At 32.8% G+C, this 17,888-nt stretch overlaps 3 protein-coding genes across 4 annotated transcripts; 1 reads left to right on the forward strand and 2 right to left on the reverse strand.

Moving 5' to 3' along the window:
* Positions 1-7,909: 7,909 nt before the first annotated feature.
* LOC122604386 (protein SRC2-like) lies at positions 7,910-8,958 on the reverse strand. Its single transcript, XM_043777283.1, has one exon. The coding sequence runs from the start codon at positions 8,848-8,850 to the stop codon at positions 8,005-8,007; it is 846 nt and encodes a 281-aa protein (XP_043633218.1). The 5' UTR covers positions 8,851-8,958; the 3' UTR covers positions 7,910-8,004.
* A 5,122-nt stretch (positions 8,959-14,080) lies between these two features.
* On the forward strand, positions 14,081-14,603 carry LOC122586051 (flowering-promoting factor 1-like protein 3). Its single transcript, XM_043758163.1, has one exon. The coding sequence runs from the start codon at positions 14,176-14,178 to the stop codon at positions 14,506-14,508; it is 333 nt and encodes a 110-aa protein (XP_043614098.1). The 5' UTR covers positions 14,081-14,175; the 3' UTR covers positions 14,509-14,603.
* An 853-nt stretch (positions 14,604-15,456) lies between these two features.
* Positions 15,457-17,672, reverse strand: LOC122582650 (CAP-Gly domain-containing linker protein 1). Of its 2 annotated transcripts, none has more exons than XM_043755083.1 (7): positions 17,497-17,672; positions 17,320-17,355; positions 17,180-17,233; positions 16,758-16,811; positions 15,995-16,048; positions 15,842-15,913; positions 15,457-15,746 (listed from the first exon to the last, which is right to left on the reverse strand). In XM_043755083.1, exons 1-7 carry the CDS (start codon positions 17,533-17,535, stop codon positions 15,645-15,647), a joined length of 411 nt encoding a protein of 136 aa, XP_043611018.1. In that variant the 5' UTR covers positions 17,536-17,672; the 3' UTR covers positions 15,457-15,644. The 2 variants fall into 2 exon arrangements, with proteins under 2 accessions (XP_043611018.1, XP_043611010.1); XM_043755075.1 differs by having other exon boundaries at positions 17,320-17,358; positions 17,497-17,657.
* Between the last annotated feature and the right edge of the window lie 216 nt (positions 17,673-17,888).

Raw genomic sequence — 17,888 nt, forward strand, 5'->3', positions numbered from 1 at the left:
CAAGCCATGTAATCATGCACATTTCACATATCATCATCATACATCACATTTCATAGCATTTCATTTCATATCATCACATCGCATACATTGTTACATCACGTACATCGTCATATATCATTGCATATCGTATATCATTACAACATTGCATAACATTTATCATCTTAGATCGTACATCATTTCATATCATATCATCTATTAAGCATACATAACATCTCATAGGAATAACTATCATTGGGGTAGCATTTCAGGCTTTTATATGCATCTACATAGCCCATATCACCTCCCGTATAATTCCGAATACCCATAAGCAAACAAGATACCATTTGGGATGTTATTATATGAAAACTATGTTTATGTTGAACCCTGAGCGTGTCAAATTAGTGTATCTTACCTCGTAGAAGCACACAACAAATGATAACGTAAGTTACCGAGCTTTGCAAGTATTCCCGACTCCTATAATCATTAAACGACATAATGAGCTAAACAAGTACCTACTTACTTAAGTTCATTAATCAAGCCTAAATATCTATAAACATGACCCATGACAAGGCTTTATGCATCGGACATTCGATTAATACTTTAAAGCTTACATAACTCGATGAAACTCGGCATACACTCACTAAATTAACCTTTCTGGAAAATTGACATCACAATCATCTTTTAAAAATATAACCATTAGAAAGTAGACTCTCTTACGATTCCGTGGATAGCTTATTTGTTAAAAACGGAGTTACGGTTCAAAAGTTATGACCATTTAAAAATTCTGTCGCTATTGCGTTGCAACTACCAAATTGCGTCGCAACTAAGTGTCACTGTTTCTTGGTTGCGCCGCAGCTAGCCCCGAATCTGCACGAACCTCATTGTTTAACCTCCAAAACTTAACCAAACACACCCCAAACCTTATGAACGACTTTTGCACCTCAAAATTCACCATTTTAAGACCATAATGATGCAATGAAATCATTGATTAATCCTTACTTGATTTGCATCACATAATTAAATGTTTTAGGTTACCGAATCGATCAAAACACACGTTTTTGACATCAATTGATCTTCCAATAACCTATACCAGTTATGGATCTAATTATATGATTGAAAGAACATAAAATCAATGTTATTATACCTTGGATACCTAGAGATTACAAAGAGGATGCAAAAACTTGATCAAAACACTCTCGAATCAACCGAATAACGATGAAATCGAACAATAGGATGCCATGGAACAAAGGGAACGGCTAGGGCTTCAAAGGAAATGTATATTATCTGATTTATGAGTCTAATGACAGATTATTAGACCCTTAACCCGTTTTTTAGTTTCCAGCTTTATCAAAACTAGTCCTTAGACTTCCTTATGGCTCATATTTAGCTTAAAACACCTATGGGGAATACTTACAACACATTAAACACTTTAAGCACCTCCAAAGACATTAAAATATACCTTTAGACACATGAACACATGAATCATTAAGGCTTTAAAACCTTACACACATAGCACATTAATCATACGTGAGCATCACATCGTCTGGAGACTTAACGGACTCATGGTGTTGACATAACGACTCAAGTCAATCATTAATAAAAAGTTCGGTATGTTACACTTATCTCATGCCATTATACTTATTCTTTAATGCTCTATCACTCTGAAACTTGTGCTTAACAATCTTTTCAAATTGTGGCTGAAGTTCGGTCCATTTAAATGGGGTAGTCCGACCATTCTTTTCAAGGTAGTCATTTAAGAAAGCACATAAAGTAATAACAGCTATATCCGTCCAAGTAAAACTGTTGTCTTCATCATCATTTAGGTCCATCTATAAAGATTATATCAATTAAAACATATAAATTTTCTATAAAAAAAAACATAAGACTATATTAAGTAGCAAGTATTGATTTCATAACATTGATAATAAGAACAACCAAGCTGTTGTTGATAAGGTCAAGGCTAATCAAATGTTCTTTAGTAAAAGAATCTATTTATGTTTTTTATAGTAAAACATTAACACACTATTATCCTTTTTTTTATCTTCTTCTTTTCTCTCCCATATTGTGTTATGTATCGTCTTCTTATGAAATACAATACAGATCAATATCAATAGTAAATAAAGATAGCTATTAAGTATACTTAAATCAACTGATGATCCTATATTATCATAACGGGCAAGAAAACCATATAGATGCATCATATGTAGATGATGAGAAAATATTACCATAAGGTGCTACATATATTATTAACTACATAAGAATAGAACTCTACAGAATAAGCAATTAACATATATTCAGTTAATCAGTGAAGAGATAAAGATGCACTATTATACAACTAAATAGTAGCTCGATTAATAAATTAATAAGACAATGACAGATAATAGGTTGACATGTGCAATCAAACTTATTCGAAATTTCAAATACTTTAAAAAGCCCAGATGCAACGACATTAAGCTGAAATCGAACCTAAACTAGTACATGAAAGCACATGAACTGATAGTATAACTACACCTACATCTACCGAATATGTTATCTCGAAGATTCTCCATATCTGCACCACTTCTACTCAAAAACATGCAGAGCATTAAACACAAAATGTAGGTACTTCATCTATAGCAATCGTAACTAAAACAAAGCAAACTATGCAATTCGTAATTACACAAACAACAAGAGTGCGTTTCAATTCAGAATTATCTCAAAAACTCTCTAATCTCTTTTAAACTTATATTAATTAATACATTAGAAAAAAAACACCTGTATTATTAACTACGGATGAGAATTATATAACAATTTCAACTATCAAGTCCACTTAGGTAATTGATTACACCTAATTTATCTAAGCACATATAAAGTTTATATTAACTATATCATCATTAAATCAATTTACCAGCAACATAATAATATTGATCAATACTTATCCTTTTTCATATAGGTTAACGAAATTATTATTTTTTTATCAAGTACAAGAAAAGATAAAGAACACATAAATGCTCATAAAAACTCAAATCAATATATATGAAATAATAACGAAAAGTAAGGTTCAAACAAATATAGCAATTAGCAATCAACTAAAGAAAAGGACAAATATAAGAAAATAGTGTATACTTACAGTTGCAGATCAATAGACATCAAAAGAACTTCAAAGAGAGGAAAATTTTGAGGAAAAATATATGTAGAATTTGTTATTAATCATGCATAGAAACTGAGAGAACTAAAAGGAACATGGCTTAGATGTGGAGGTTATTGGGGTAATTTTGATAATTAGGGGATGGGGATTTTTTTTGAACGCTGCTTCCATGGGGATTCTTTTTTCTAGCTCTTTGGGGCTTTTTTTTGAAAATAAATAGCCAAAGCCCTTTATATCAAAATCAGGCTTTTTGTTTTTGGAGGAGTTTCTTTTTTAAAGTCCATTACCCTAGCCCCTAAAAATCCCCTTCCAAACATACACTTAATATAGATATAACTGTACTGGATATTCACACGTTAAAAATCGATTAGACGGTTATAAGAGATCGAGGTCAACTTTTGGAAAATACAATTAACGGTTTTGATTTTATAACATTTATAGTTGGAAACTTTCATACATTTATAAATCCAATTAAATACATCCAATATCAGATAAAATTAAATTAATTTAAATTAAACAAATGATTATACATCTTAACCATTTAATTTTTTAAACCCTGTACTTACTTGGCTCAAGTGGTTGAGCACCTGCCTTACAAGTAGAAAGTTTTGGGTTCAAGACTTGGGAAATACATAAAAAGTCTTTCTATGAATGTTTGGCTTGGATATACCCAGGTTTAAGTCTGAGAGGGCATGGTTTACCCTTACTGATCGTCGTGCCTTCGGGCGTATTAGTATGGGGTTTTCTCCCATTGGGTATTTGAAATAAAAATTTCTAATTCGAGAGAGCTCTCTAACGCGGACCCGGTTTAAACAACGTATGTTAGACTTCCCTCTGTCAAATTGCGACACGAATTTCTCAAGCAAAATGCACCTTTAAAAAAAAAATTTAATTTTTCAAATCAATGGTCAGAAAAATTTTAATATTTCCTAAATTATAAAGATAGAGGAAAAAGCAATATATATAACAATATATGTTAAAATAGTGTTAAAAGAATTTTTTAAGCTAACACGTGATATAATCTTTGATCGATAAATTCTACCAAATTGAATTAATATACAATATAGAATCCTAACGGGACTATATGTTTTTAATCAAATTATTAAATTTAATATATATTCATATAGAAATAGAAATTAAAGCTATCCTAATTACTCATATGGTATTTTTGATATTTAATAAATTGATAATAATTAGAATATATCCATATAGTTACGTGTGGTAATTGTAACTCCTTACTATTGGTTCGATAATTGAATTTAGATATGATAGAATTATATTCGAAGTTTTCGAACTAGGATTTAGGAGTTATCTATACTATCTAATAAAGCAAATCCCTCCCTCTCTAACTATTTTTGTCTTTAAAATACCTTATTTGCCTTTGGACATTTTTAATTCCTATAATACCCTCTCCACCCTAAAATCAGGCATGCTTCAACCACTGTCCCTATTTTGTAACCCGCAATTTTGTTAACGCTGATATGGAAATTACTACTATCAACCGTTGTCACTTCCGCCCACCGCTACAGTATACTGCCACTGCATCGTGCAGGTATCCATCTAGTTTCAGATTAAGTAAGGGACATTGCTTTGATAATTTCAGTTTTCACTTAATATATCACTCTATTTTTAGTAATTTATGATTCATTCTATCTTTTCTGAAAACTTAGATTTAAGACACATTATAATAAACTAGCCTGGTGCTCGCGCGTTGCAGCGGCTAGAAGGCGACTGTCAATATTAGAAAAACCCTTGTTGATGGTGAGGAATCCGGCGGCGGTGGTTGGGGCGATGAATCCGGAGAGAGAGGGGTTGTGATTTAGTTGTTGATGGTGATAAATTGATGGCAAGGGTTGCGATAGGTAGATCGACTGGAAAAAGTGATATTTTTTTTTTGATATGGTTTTTTTTGTGGGTTTAAATTTTGATAGGGATAAGTTTGGCATTTAGAGGAAAGGATATAAAATATAATGTAATTAAGGAGGGTAGTATGAGAATAAAAAAAAAAGTGCTTAAAACTTAATCCCAATACCCTTTATAAGGGTTTATAGATTATAGTCATAAATGGATTTTATGTATAAACACAGATGAATATTAAGTGGCCGGTGTTATATTTTCTTTTTAATGTTAGGTTTTGCTAAACACAACTTGATCTAAGGGTTTTAGTTAAGTTGTTTCAAATAGTTACACATCATGAAATTTAAAGGGTGGATTTTTGATATGCAAAATACAAGTTTTTATGCATTTAGCATTTTCCTTTAATATTTTAGCTTTTGCAGTTATAGAAAAGATAAAACTATTCAATATACATATAATCAACTTGTACATAAAAGTAAGACTAGTTTTAAATATAAAAAGATTAACAGTTAAAAACTTTCTTGTACCCCCGCTACTAGAAAATCCCTGCAACAATTTCTCGATGTCATGAGTGACGATGAATGAGATTCTCAATTTTTTAGTGGGATACATGTTATGATGAGAAATTTTATAATGACAAACAAATATTTACAAACAAAATTTACAATTTCATGTGACCAATCAAATAAGGACATGGAATAAAAGAAATAAATTAATTCTATTGGTTTTGATTGGTCTAATGAATTTCTAAATTTTGTTTATACATATTTGTTTGTCATTGGAGAATTTCTCATATTCATAGTTTAAAATTTCTTAGATATACAAATTAAACATTGAGAAGTCTTATGGGATTTAGCCCAACTGGACATTGAAAGCCCCTTATGTCTTTCAGTCTAATGTTGGTCACAGGTTCGAAATCTTTGAAAGGATTATTGAGAAGTCTTTGCCAATGAAGTGGAACATGGGGGTTTTCTCTAGCATTTAGCTGGTTTCCTCCAAAACAGACGATGAAGAGACATGTCGCTGAGTCCAATCACCACTACTGTTAAAAAATAAATAAATAAACATTGAGAATCAAATATAATGACATGCATACAATAATTTCAAGTCTTTCCGTGGAACATATATTTGATTTGAAATATAACAACTTGTTAATTTACTTTTTAAGGTAATCTTCTTAGCACAATATAATTAAGCAAGGCACTATCTTTAACACAAATTTTATTTTTATGGGCGATTTATGTTAGAAAAAAAATTTTAAACCTTAAAAGTACTCTTTTAGCAGACAACTAGCAAATTTATCCGGGTTTAACCCGGACGTTTTAATTAAAATTATAAAACTATAAAATATGCATGTAAATTTTGTTATTAATTATAATTGATATAAAGATGATGAATTGAATAACATAATAATTATAAAAAAAATTTCTTTGTTTGTAATAAAAGATTGGTAACTTTAAATAAGTATTTAGTGAACTATTTTTAATTAAACATACTGTCAATTATTTATGACATCATAATTAAAATAAAGAGATTTTAAGAAAAAATATAGACTTGCTATATCACATTTTTTCTAAAAATACTTTTAATTTAGTATAGAGATTTTGTTACTTTATATGACTGGCTAGGTTAATTGGATCGTATTTGTCCACCCAAATTTGTTGGCCCTTGGAGATGCAGGGTAAAAGTTCATTTTTGGGTCGGTCCATAGGATTGGGCTGCCCGGCTATAAAATATGTTGAGTGTAAAACTGTAAAAGTGTAAATTAGAGACAGAAACGAGTCATCTATCTTTTCGCAAGTTACACAGGTAAAATCAATAAAGATGGGATGCCATATAAAATTTCTAAATGGTGGAGGATTGGAATACTCTGAAAGCAACTTTTCTAATCACATCCAGAGAACAATGTTTTAAAAACCGGTATTTTAGTTATACCGGCGTGGAAAAATTTTCCGGTATTACCGGTGAAATACTGGCCGGTACGACTATTTTTTATTTATTATATTTTTTTGTGTAAAAATCTTACAAAACTTGTTACAATTTAACAAAGATAGTCAAAATGCAATTATAATTTACTCAAAAATAATACCAATATGTATTTCATAACAAAATATAGGTTTTAAAGTTCACAAATAACAAAAAATAACATTAAAGTATCATAAAAATAATTTTTTAAAAAAATCAAAATTTATTTTTTGAAAATTCCGAAAATACCGGTATGGTAATACCGGAAAATACCGGGAATACCATAAATACCGACCGGTATTGAATAGTGAAAATACCGGATTTAAAATACCGACGTGGTCTACGGACCGGTAATACCGACTGATATTTACCGGTATTTAAAACATTTCCAGAGAATGTTTTCAACGCCCACAAGTTGGCTTTACTTTTGTATCACCTAAAGAACATTTTGTATAAGGGGCGGTTCATAGAACTTAATACTACTGATGTATGTCTATGACATATGGATCGAAGGCGAGCACAACCATCCAAGGTGATCGAATCAAACATTTCGCATTTTCCTGAATTTTAGGTGGATTAATTGCCCCAAATCGGTCAACATACTCGAATGTTGTAATTGTACGTTTTCTTTGTATAAGGAGCTCGCTAATGAAATTTTCCGTTTGCGTTCTAAATATCTAGGGAATTGTATATTAGATGACGATTCTTTTAGATTATACAATGAAGTTCAACTACTTTGAGCTGTCATAGTACCATTATACGTGATAATAAAATTAGATGAAAATGGAGATGTCAATGATAGAAATGTATTAGAATATATAATTATAACGATTATATAATCTATTAAACAATTTTTATCAAATAGAAAATTTATTTGCCTTTGTATAAAACAAATTTGTTGGTTATTTCAACATATATATTAGTTGCTTAATTATTGGATTTTCAGAAGAACATAATTAGCCAAACAATATATACAATCCGTTAATCAAAGTAGTAGTAATATATCAAAAGTCTAATTACAATGAACTTGAAATAAAAGATAGATAAATACAAGCAAAAAAAAGTCATTTGATCAATCAAAGACCACCACAGCCACCGCCGCAACCACCACCACAACCACCAGCAGCATCGGAAGCGATATCGGCAATCAAAAGCCCACCAAGTGCTCCTCCTAGTAAACCAGCTCCCAACCCCATACCCATACCACCATTCTTCTTTGGCTTTTGTGCCTGTTGAACCGGTGGATACCCGTATCCAGGTTGTGGGGGAGGGTAGCCACCGTACCCCTGAGGTGGGGGTGGTGGGTAACCGTAACCCGGTTGTTGATTATATGCGTATCCAGCTTGAGGTGGAGGCGCATATCCAGCGGGAGGATATGTACCAGCCGGTGGATACCCTCCTGCTTGAGGAGGATATGGCGGTTGATATCCGGCAGAACTGGATCCAACCGCCATACCAGCAGGATAAGCCGTAACAACATGCTCCTGCACTTTCTCCGTATACTTTTCCCCAAACTTATACTTCAAATTCAAATTCCCTTTCGGCTTCCCGGAAGACGTTCTCACTTGATAACTAACGAACTCTTCGGATTTCCCATCTTTCGATACTCCATCGAGCAAATCTTTAATCGGAACGAGTGCTTGTCCAATATCCTTGCCGCCAAGCGTCCCCTCATGCTTGATATCAACAACAAGCGTAAGCCGGTTTTGTAACGCCTCGGCTTCATTTATAATAAACTTCATGGGAAAATTCCACGTAGGATCAGGCCCGCTGTCTTGATGAACATGTGTTTTGAGCTTTTGTGGCTTGCTTGAAGTGCCCGAAATCGATACGACTGCATAGACGTCCATTTTACCGATGAGAGTGACTTTTTTGAGATCTTTTGCGGAAATTAGAGTAATGTCTAAAGTTCTGAACTCCATAGTTGCTAGTTGTAATTGTAAGAAAAATTGTTTGATAAATATGAAGAATGTATGGAATGAGGTTTATATAGACTTTGTATAAACCGATATTGAGGGATGGAAACAGCAAGGAAGTTGAGGTTTGAGTGGATCTTAACGATTAAGATAATAACTAGAAACCAGCCCGGTTGGGTGATTGTGGGCCGCACACAGCGGGTCAAATGGGATAATGACGAAATTGCCGGGTCAATTATGCATACAAGTTGCTTTTTATACTTTATAAAAAAAGATTTTGCAAGTGGCAAACGAGTCGAGTCCGTGTGGGTTAGGAATTAACCATGGTTGAGTTAGTTATGATATTAATATGATACTTTTTTCTTCGGTTAAACAATTTCGTCTTTTTTTTAATGGCTTTTGTTAGTGACAGTTTTTAAGGTTGTCAGTAAAAACTAATTGGGTGTATTAAAATTTGTACCTTGCTGTTAAAAAAATCAGAGAACGGTTTTTAATATATAATGTATAAGTTTTTAAGCATGTAATAAGTTGTTAGTGACAGCCCTTAAGGCTGTCATTATCATTTTCCTTTTATATATATATATATATATATATAAAGAATAAAATAAACTTAAACTAACAATTGGTCCTTTTTTAATCCGTTATCAAGATTTTAAAATCAAAGTTGTGGGAATGTCTTTGGTCTTTCAAATATAATATAGCTAGCTCATTGGCCAACTGGGGTTGGAGTTTTTAAACCCAAGTTATTAACCTTAAATATATTAACCTTAAAAATGTGATAGTGCCAATTGGAGTAATATACTCGTAAATCATTTGTCCTAGATGAGAACTTTCCATAATATAAATTTGTTTTAGATAATTCATGTCCCGGAACCGATTATAAAACTTACAAATATGGTGTGAGGCGGGTAATTAACCTTTGGGTTTGTTTTTGGACAGCTTTGACTTAATATCAAATTCGATTTGAAACCTGCGAAGGATTTAATAGCTTTGGGAAGTTGAAGAATATATTGACACTCAATTATTAGTTTGAAACATTCAGCAAATTTACATTCTTCACATCAACAATAATCCATAAATATTCGGTTTAAATATCGACAATGGAGGTCCATTTTCATTTTACTATAGCCAATTGTCATTACAATTTCATCTTGCAGTAGTTGACCTTCAATAATGGACTTTCAATTTATATATCACCCTTTTGACTTTGGAGGTTAAAGTGAAAGATGAAACATGTTCCTCAAACTCCTTTTTTACATTTGAGCATGTTCCTCGACTATTGATTAACATCAAATGATCTTTCCAGGCACCACGATATATCCACCAACCACCACCAATTGATTTCTGCAATTTTTAAGTTGGGTTTGAGAATTATGACATGGAATGATATCTAATATCTAATACTATCTTATAAAGTATTTTGCCCTTATTTTTATGAAGAAAAAATTATTTGAACTACTCAAAGTACCCTTATTCTTTATATACTAATTTAAACATTTATATCTAATATATCTATAATAACCTAAAATGTCAACAACTTATTTTTTTTCTCTCTTCTCAAATCTCAACGACTCATTTTTTTTTTATCTCTCATCTGTAAATTATTTTATTCTTCCAATTCATTCAAAATCTTTTATCTCAAAAACCATATATCGATAAATTATAAAAATTGTATAAGTGTTATTAAATTTTCATGCTCTTTGATACGATAGAAATGGGATTATAGAAGAATTAGAGAGAACTCATAGAAGGAGAAGAATCAGATTCATCATCAAAACAAAACTGCCTTATTGATCTGTATTTTGTATATATATACAATAGACTAACCGACTTATTCTACTAATATTACACTTAGCACCCTCTAACTATTGGACAGTAGCTAATCTGATCCTAAACTAGTTTACACTGTAATAATACCCTCCTCTTTAAGAAGTTTTTGTCTTCAAAAATAGAAATGTGGAAACCTGCCCACCACATTATCCAAGTACTCCCAAATTTCTTTTATTTTTTAATCTTTTGTGGACAATGTCCCTTTCAAAGCATGAACTCTAAACTGCATAGTACTCCAATACTCTCAGGTTGCTTCTGCCACACCCATTTCAATGCAATAAGCTTGCTGTAGTAGTAACCCACTAATCCCCCATAGAATCAAATGAACATCAGCACCCAATCCAAGAACTCCAAGACTGTCCATACCAATAAAAGCCATATTCTCCACTGTAAATCCCTTGTATCGAGTCCTTCACTTGCTAGCGCAGTGATAGGACACCCGAAAGTTGGAGCAAGGGTCACAAGTTCGAATCCCATCTCGAGCGTTGTGGCTGGCCAGGTTTTCTTGTTGGAACGAGTTGAATTTACCAGGTAGGGCGGGCGGGGGAGGAGATCGGATAGGCCCACGATATTTAGTCCGGATACCCGTGGTATGACCCTTCACTGTTCTAAAAATAAAAATAAAAATAAAAAAATCCCTTGTATCGACAAAGTATCAAATCACATTCAAAGCATAAAAATCCATTAAAAAAAAAACTGAAATCCCAATGTATTTCCAGATTTTTAACATCACTTACTTCATCACTAAGCAATCCTTTAACCTTCCTGTTTCTACAACACTCATTATAATGTTGCACACTATCAGAATTAATCTTTGAAGCAAGAATCACATTCTCATACAATTCACTAATAATATCTCCAATTTCCGAATTGAAATTGTTTTCCACCTCAAGTTCATCACTGATTTCAACACTATGTCTCTCAGAACTTTCAACAAACACGTTATAGTTACTTTTCACAATATGAATTACAACACTAAGTCTCTCAGGACTTTCATCAAACACATTATATGCACTATCTAAATTTTCAGACGAATATTTCACAACAGCTCTCTTTTCACTTTTTTCTGTATCTTTATCATCAATTACCTCATCGATAATGGTTTTTTGAATCATCCCGTTCCTAAAAAACTCATTGTCCTTCATCAACTTGTCAAGACTAATTGTAATATCCCATTTCAATTCTTTCTTGTAAAATGAAAATTGAGGATCAAATGGAGAAAATGAATCTCGTAAACCATTAGCATCCCATGAGGCGTAAAGAAATGTATTGCAACTATATTGATGCCATGAGGCGAACACATCCCAAATTTTCGGTTCTTAACCACAAATAAAGAGATAGACACCATAGAAATCACTAAATCTCGCAGGAATCTGAACTCGTTTGAACCAATCTTGAAAAACACTACAGTAATAAAAAATGTTACCTGCTTGACATTATCTCTTCTGCCATTATTCTTGAACTGTTTTCTGTTGTAGAACTCTGGTTGATGCCCTAATCTTGAACAGTTGCTGATGATCGGAAATAACAATTTTTTTTTAAATTTTTTAAATTTTTATTTTTTCATTTAATCGGATAGTTCACTGGAGAAGAAAAACATCACTGGAGATATGATCAGGATTGATATAACTCACGAAAAAGAATAAATCAAAATCCAGTCGTTGTTGATTTTAAGAAGAAGGGATTCAATAAGCTGCCTGAAATTGATCGGAACCCTAATCGGAGACGAAATCGGAAGCACGCCGGAGAATCGGTGGCTTTGATACCATTTGATACGATAGAAATGGGATTATAGAAGAATTAGAGAGAAATCATAGAAGAAGAAGAATCAGATTTATCATCAAAACAAAACTGCCTTATTGATCTGTATTTTGTGTATATATACAATAGACTAACCGACTTATTCTACTAATATTACACTTAGCACCCTCTAACTATTGGATAGTAGCTAATCCGATCCTAAACTAGTTTACACTATAACACTCTTTCATTTGAGATGTCATTCGATATACTTTCGACAAATTTTTAAATCCGATGGCGGAACCCGTACGACTAAGGCATTTGACTATCATACTCTATGACTTAAACTATCACCCCACCATCTCACCGCCGCAACACACGAACACTATCTCTCGTATTTAAATAAAGTAGTAAGATTAAATAAACCGATTCAGTTTGAGATTAAAAAAAAAAAGAAAAAGAAGTCAGTTAAAAAGCATCCTAGAAGAACTTGTAAAACAAAAAGAGAACTAAGAAAGTTGAACATATGCTTACAAAGGGTTAATAATTTCCATCACAAAATATTTATTGGTATCACTTTGCACCTCTACAACTATATTCATATAAAATTTAGCCCATATATACTAGCCCAAATTCGAATTCATTTTGTTTAAGACTTAAGAGACTTCTCCTATTGGTCCCACCAAAAGATAATCCCTGCATCCACATTATTTTTCACTTATGGAAAGATACCAGTATACCACCACATTTTCATTCCCCTAGCATTTTCTATCTACTAAATCTACAGTCCAAAGTTAAAATAAATTACTCAATGATGTTTGGCTCGATATCTCCTTTCGTATATCTTTTGTTTTAAATTTAATATTTATTAAAATTGGTAATCAGCTCATTATCAACCTATATTAAGCAGTTTCACAATCAACACTAATAAATATAAATCACGTCATACCATGACTAACTTCCACTTTTTTATTACACGTTCTAGCTTCTTATATAATGAAGAGTTTTTTTACGGATAGGAACAAAATTCAACCCAATGGTGCAATTAAGAACTTTACTCAAAACTTTTGCAAAACAAGGAAGTCCGGTGTCTAAGACACCGAACTTGGCCACTTACTTTGAAGTTCGGTGTTTTAGACACCGAACTTGCCCAATATATTTGTAAATTTGAAATCGAAGTTCAAGGACGGAAGGACCACCAACAGATTTACTCCACGTGGGCAAGTTCGGTGTCTACAACACCAGCATTCAATGTACGTGGCCAAGTTCATTGTCTTAGACACCGGACTTTCCAGTTTTACAAATATATGGGTCTTGTTCCTAGTTACACCAACAGAGGGAGTTTTTGTCCCATCCATACAAATTTTTCTATAATGAATGACCCCATCACCTTTTTGTTAGAAATGGTATAAATCTGAATATGATTGTTAATTTCATACAAACGAGAAAGACTTTGAGAAAGGGATCTTAGATTCCACTATACTATGATCACCTCCTCACACATACACACGCGGGCTCATGGGTTACTCGATCACAATGTCATATTTGGATTGTATAGGTCCCCACGAATATACCCTCCTTATTACGTGGCATGTGTATACGATATATTATATATGCACATATATACCCACCGGTTATATACTTGTATATACACAAACAAGTGAGCAACCATTACCCATGTCCACTTTCAACATCATCCAATTCACATTCCTATAAAAATAGAAAGAAAAAGAAAAGTACCATCTTCTTATTTAGATATATATGTCGGGTGTTTGGGTGTTCAAGAACGGGATAATTAGACTCTTGGACTATAATTCTAGTCATGAAGGGTTGGGTCAACGTCGGCGTAAGGTATTAGTTCATATAGCGACAAACCAAGTGGTGACATCGTATGAGATGCTTGAGAGAATGTTGTTGCCTTTGGGATGGGAGAGGTACTATGACGATCCTGACTTGTTTCAATTTCATAAAAGCTTCCACACAATGCACCTTATCTCCCTCCCTAAAGACTTTAACAAACTCAAGTCTATACATTTATATGATATTGTGGTCAAGAGCCGTCCCAATGTGTTTGAAGTACGGGACCTAGTGTAGCTACTATTTATACACAACAGTTACTTAAGCAAGTTTCGGGGTAATAATTCTTATCATGTCTATTTCTGTGTTTCTGGTTTATATCAAACAAAGTATATATGTCTAAATTGACAATTTGAACTTTTATATTACATGTTCTAGTCTATCATGTATATTTCTATGTTTCTGGTTTAAATCAGTAGATTGTTGTAGTGACACAGAATACAGTCAACTACCAAGTACAGAGTCACTGTGTCCTATTCTCACCATTTTATTTTGGATACGATATTGGCTTTGTTTAAGCAGCATGGTTGGATCAGTGGTAAACACCATTGCCTCTGGAAACAGAGGTCATAGGTTCGATCCTCATCCATGCAAAGGTTGGAGGGCCTTTTCTACCATTTAGGTAGAAACTGGAAGCAGCCTCTCTACTTAGGTAGAGGTAAGGTCTACCTACATCTTAACCTCCCCCATACACCGTCGAGGTATTGGGGCTCAAAACCCACAAAAGGCAGCACTAGCAGTTACTTTTTTTCTATATTGGCTTTGTTTATTCTATTTGTGAAATACGAGTAAAGCGATAACCATTAACAAACGAGGTTCATTTAGAATATATGTGAAATCGTGAAATCTTAGTGATTTTCCAGAGTTCTTTATCTGACAGAGCTGTAACAGCGTATTCATTAGAACTGATAGCTGGTTACATCCTGGCTAAATGAGCAGAACTCTCGTGATTATGACTTTTTATCAATGCATTGTCACTCATCAACGTATTCTATCAAGTCAGTTTCTAAGCTAGGAAGTTGTTACACCTGAACGTATTTTACTTAATGGCTGATTAAAACATAGGTTTAATGTGTTCGATTTTTTGGTAAGATTGTTAGTAAGGTCACTGCTGTATGTAAGCAGTAAAGATGCTAAAAGAACACTTCAGCGATTTAAACTTGTGATGAAGCTACAACAAAGACGTTTAGTCAGAGAACTCTTTGATATGGAATACAATTCTTGCATAACAAGATCCGTCAACAACTTCAGTAATTCAAAATCATCTAGCATAGATGATAATACTATGTTTTCCAGGCAATACAAAATTAACACATAATAGGTAGAACTTATAAAAAAGTATAACTTAATGCAAACTTTGTTATAAGTTTCTTTTAAGGGGTCTCTTCTTTCTCTTTTGAACTCTCAATGTCCTTTGAACCTTCGGTGTCTTTGGAACCTTCGGTATCTTTAACATCTCCAGAAACATCCTGCAGCTGTAGACAATTATAGATAACCACTGGCTCAGATTTCATACTTTTTGGACCAACAATTGTGATAATGTGGAAAACATATACTGTAATCAACTTACCCCTAAGTTCTTTAAACTAACAGTTACATCTTCTTGTTGCTGCTGTAAAGTAGTTCTAAGCTCTTGAAATTCCTGGACCCATACAGAAAAGTATTAGAATATTAAGTTGTTAAAGTGATAACTGTGCGGAACCGGTATTGCAAAAGTTCTTACAGATCGAAGCTGGTCCACTTCCACATTGAGTGTTTTCTTAAGGTCTGAAAGCTCCTGCAGGAACAAGAACCAATTGCACCATAAGCATCAGTTCAAACGTTTTTGTAGCTCTATCTGCAAATCTTAACCATTGACAGGATTACGTCCATACTATAGTCCTATGTATCATTACTCGTTCCTTATTCCTTAAACCCATATTGTACTTGATGATAGCTTAAGCTTGGTACATGAACCAAGGGTCTAACAGCAAAACAATGGTGACTTGCACAGTTTACCAATATGTGTCCCAGCAAAACTACTCAATAATAAACTTCTGTCATCTAAAGTTATAAACATGGCTGGATGAAATTTGAAACACTGTTACAAATAATCCCCTAACCTACATGCAGTTAACTTACAACAACTTGAAATGATATATAATCCAAGGTGTATAAAAATGTCTGTTTTCCTTCTGAATTAATAACACAGACGGCAAATCAAAGCCGCATGATAGTACTTGATTTACGCATAGAAACGATGATCATTCTTACAAAACAGAAATAAAAACAACCATGTCAACAATTGTACTTTGTATACCAATTTACAACTTATCAATGAAACCTGACAAATTTTAGCGAAATGAAGTATTTCCTTTTGGCATTTTAACATATATAATGATTAGTTTACGATAATATATTCAAGAATTAGAAACACAATACACTCTGGAAGTGGGAAAAAAAAAAACAGAAATCCGGAGAAAAGTAACAAGATATAGTATACTTACATCACGATAGGTCTTAACTTGAGTATCTAACTTTGACCTCCAACTTTGAAGATCCTTCATTTTCAAAATCAAATATCAATCATCAAATAGATATAACAGCAACAACCTTATTCACTAGGTGTTTGGACGGACTAGCTAATCGAAATTTTAAAAGGCAAACAAACTCAGTTTAACTGACTTACTAGCTGCTTATAAATAAGTAGAGCTTATTCGACTAAAATACACTCTACAAGTTCCTCGCTGGTACGCCCAGACAATAATAATTAAAAAAATACATAAATGTTATCGGTTGTTTGAAATTTTAACTAACCGTCTGAAAATTAGTCAATTCAACATCCGGACACCACTTCTATAATTAATTCAGATAAATAACTAAAACAAATATTAAATTAGTAAAGAAGATAGAAGAAGAAATAAAATACATTTTTCAAATTCTGAATTCTATTAAGCAGTTCCGCCCTCGATTCACTTATTTCCTGTAAACAAATTTCAGCACGCCTTCAATTTTCATATAAATAAAAACATATATGAAAATAAATAAAAAAAATTTTAAAGAACATACCGCAATCTTTGAATTAATTGGTGTCACATTTTCTTTCTTCTGCCAAAAACAAAATAAAATTTATATCAAAAAAGAACAAACAAAAAAGTTGTATATTCAATTCAGTAAAGTATAAAAAGAGTAAAGATAAAACCCTAATTATATAGGTTATGTATGTAAAGAAGATCTGTTACTTACAACAGAAAGAGGAGGTGAATCGGTGTTAGCAGCAGCCATATCTGAAATTGAAGTTTTTCCTTATATATTTTAATTAATAATTTTGAAATTAGAGAGAGAAGAAGTTTTGAAAAAAAATTTGAAAGAAATTTGGGGGGGGGGAATTTATTGAAGTCAAGTTGTTGTTGTTGTTTGTAGATTTGGGAGTTTTTGTCGGTGGTTTTGTTTTTAATTTTAAAAAAGTGATGATGATCAAGTATCATTGTGAATTATTTGGAATGATCTAGAGCGACACCCAATAATTCAATTCCAGATGAATAAATAAATTTGAAATTATTATTAAGGATCCAGCCCAAAACCGCACGACCCAAATCCAGTTCAAGTAAAAGCCCAAAAAACTAGAACTCAAAATC

This window comes from Erigeron canadensis, chromosome 1 (assembly GCF_010389155.1).
Source record: "Erigeron canadensis isolate Cc75 chromosome 1, C_canadensis_v1, whole genome shotgun sequence".
NCBI lineage: Eukaryota > Viridiplantae > Streptophyta > Magnoliopsida > Asterales > Asteraceae > Erigeron > Erigeron canadensis.

Excerpts from the sequence above, each read along its gene's own strand:
- LOC122582650 (XM_043755075.1), bottom strand. The coding sequence starts at position 17,535 with ATGGCTGCTGCTAACACCGATTCACCTCCTCTTTCTGTT. Across the intron at positions 17,359-17,496 it reads ATTCACCTCCTCTTTCTGTT|AAGAAAGAAAATGTGACACC; the intron begins GTAAGTAACAGA and ends TGTTTTTGGCAG. Across the intron at positions 16,049-16,757 it reads AAGTTAAGACCTATCGTGAT|GAGCTTTCAGACCTTAAGAA; the intron begins GTAAGTATACTA and ends TTGTTCCTGCAG.
- LOC122604386 (XM_043777283.1), bottom strand. The coding sequence starts at position 8,850 with ATGGAGTTCAGAACTTTAGACATTACTCTAATTTCCGCAAAAGATCTC.
- LOC122586051 (XM_043758163.1), top strand. The coding sequence starts at position 14,176 with ATGTCGGGTGTTTGGGTGTTCAAGAACGGGATAATTAGACTCTTGGAC.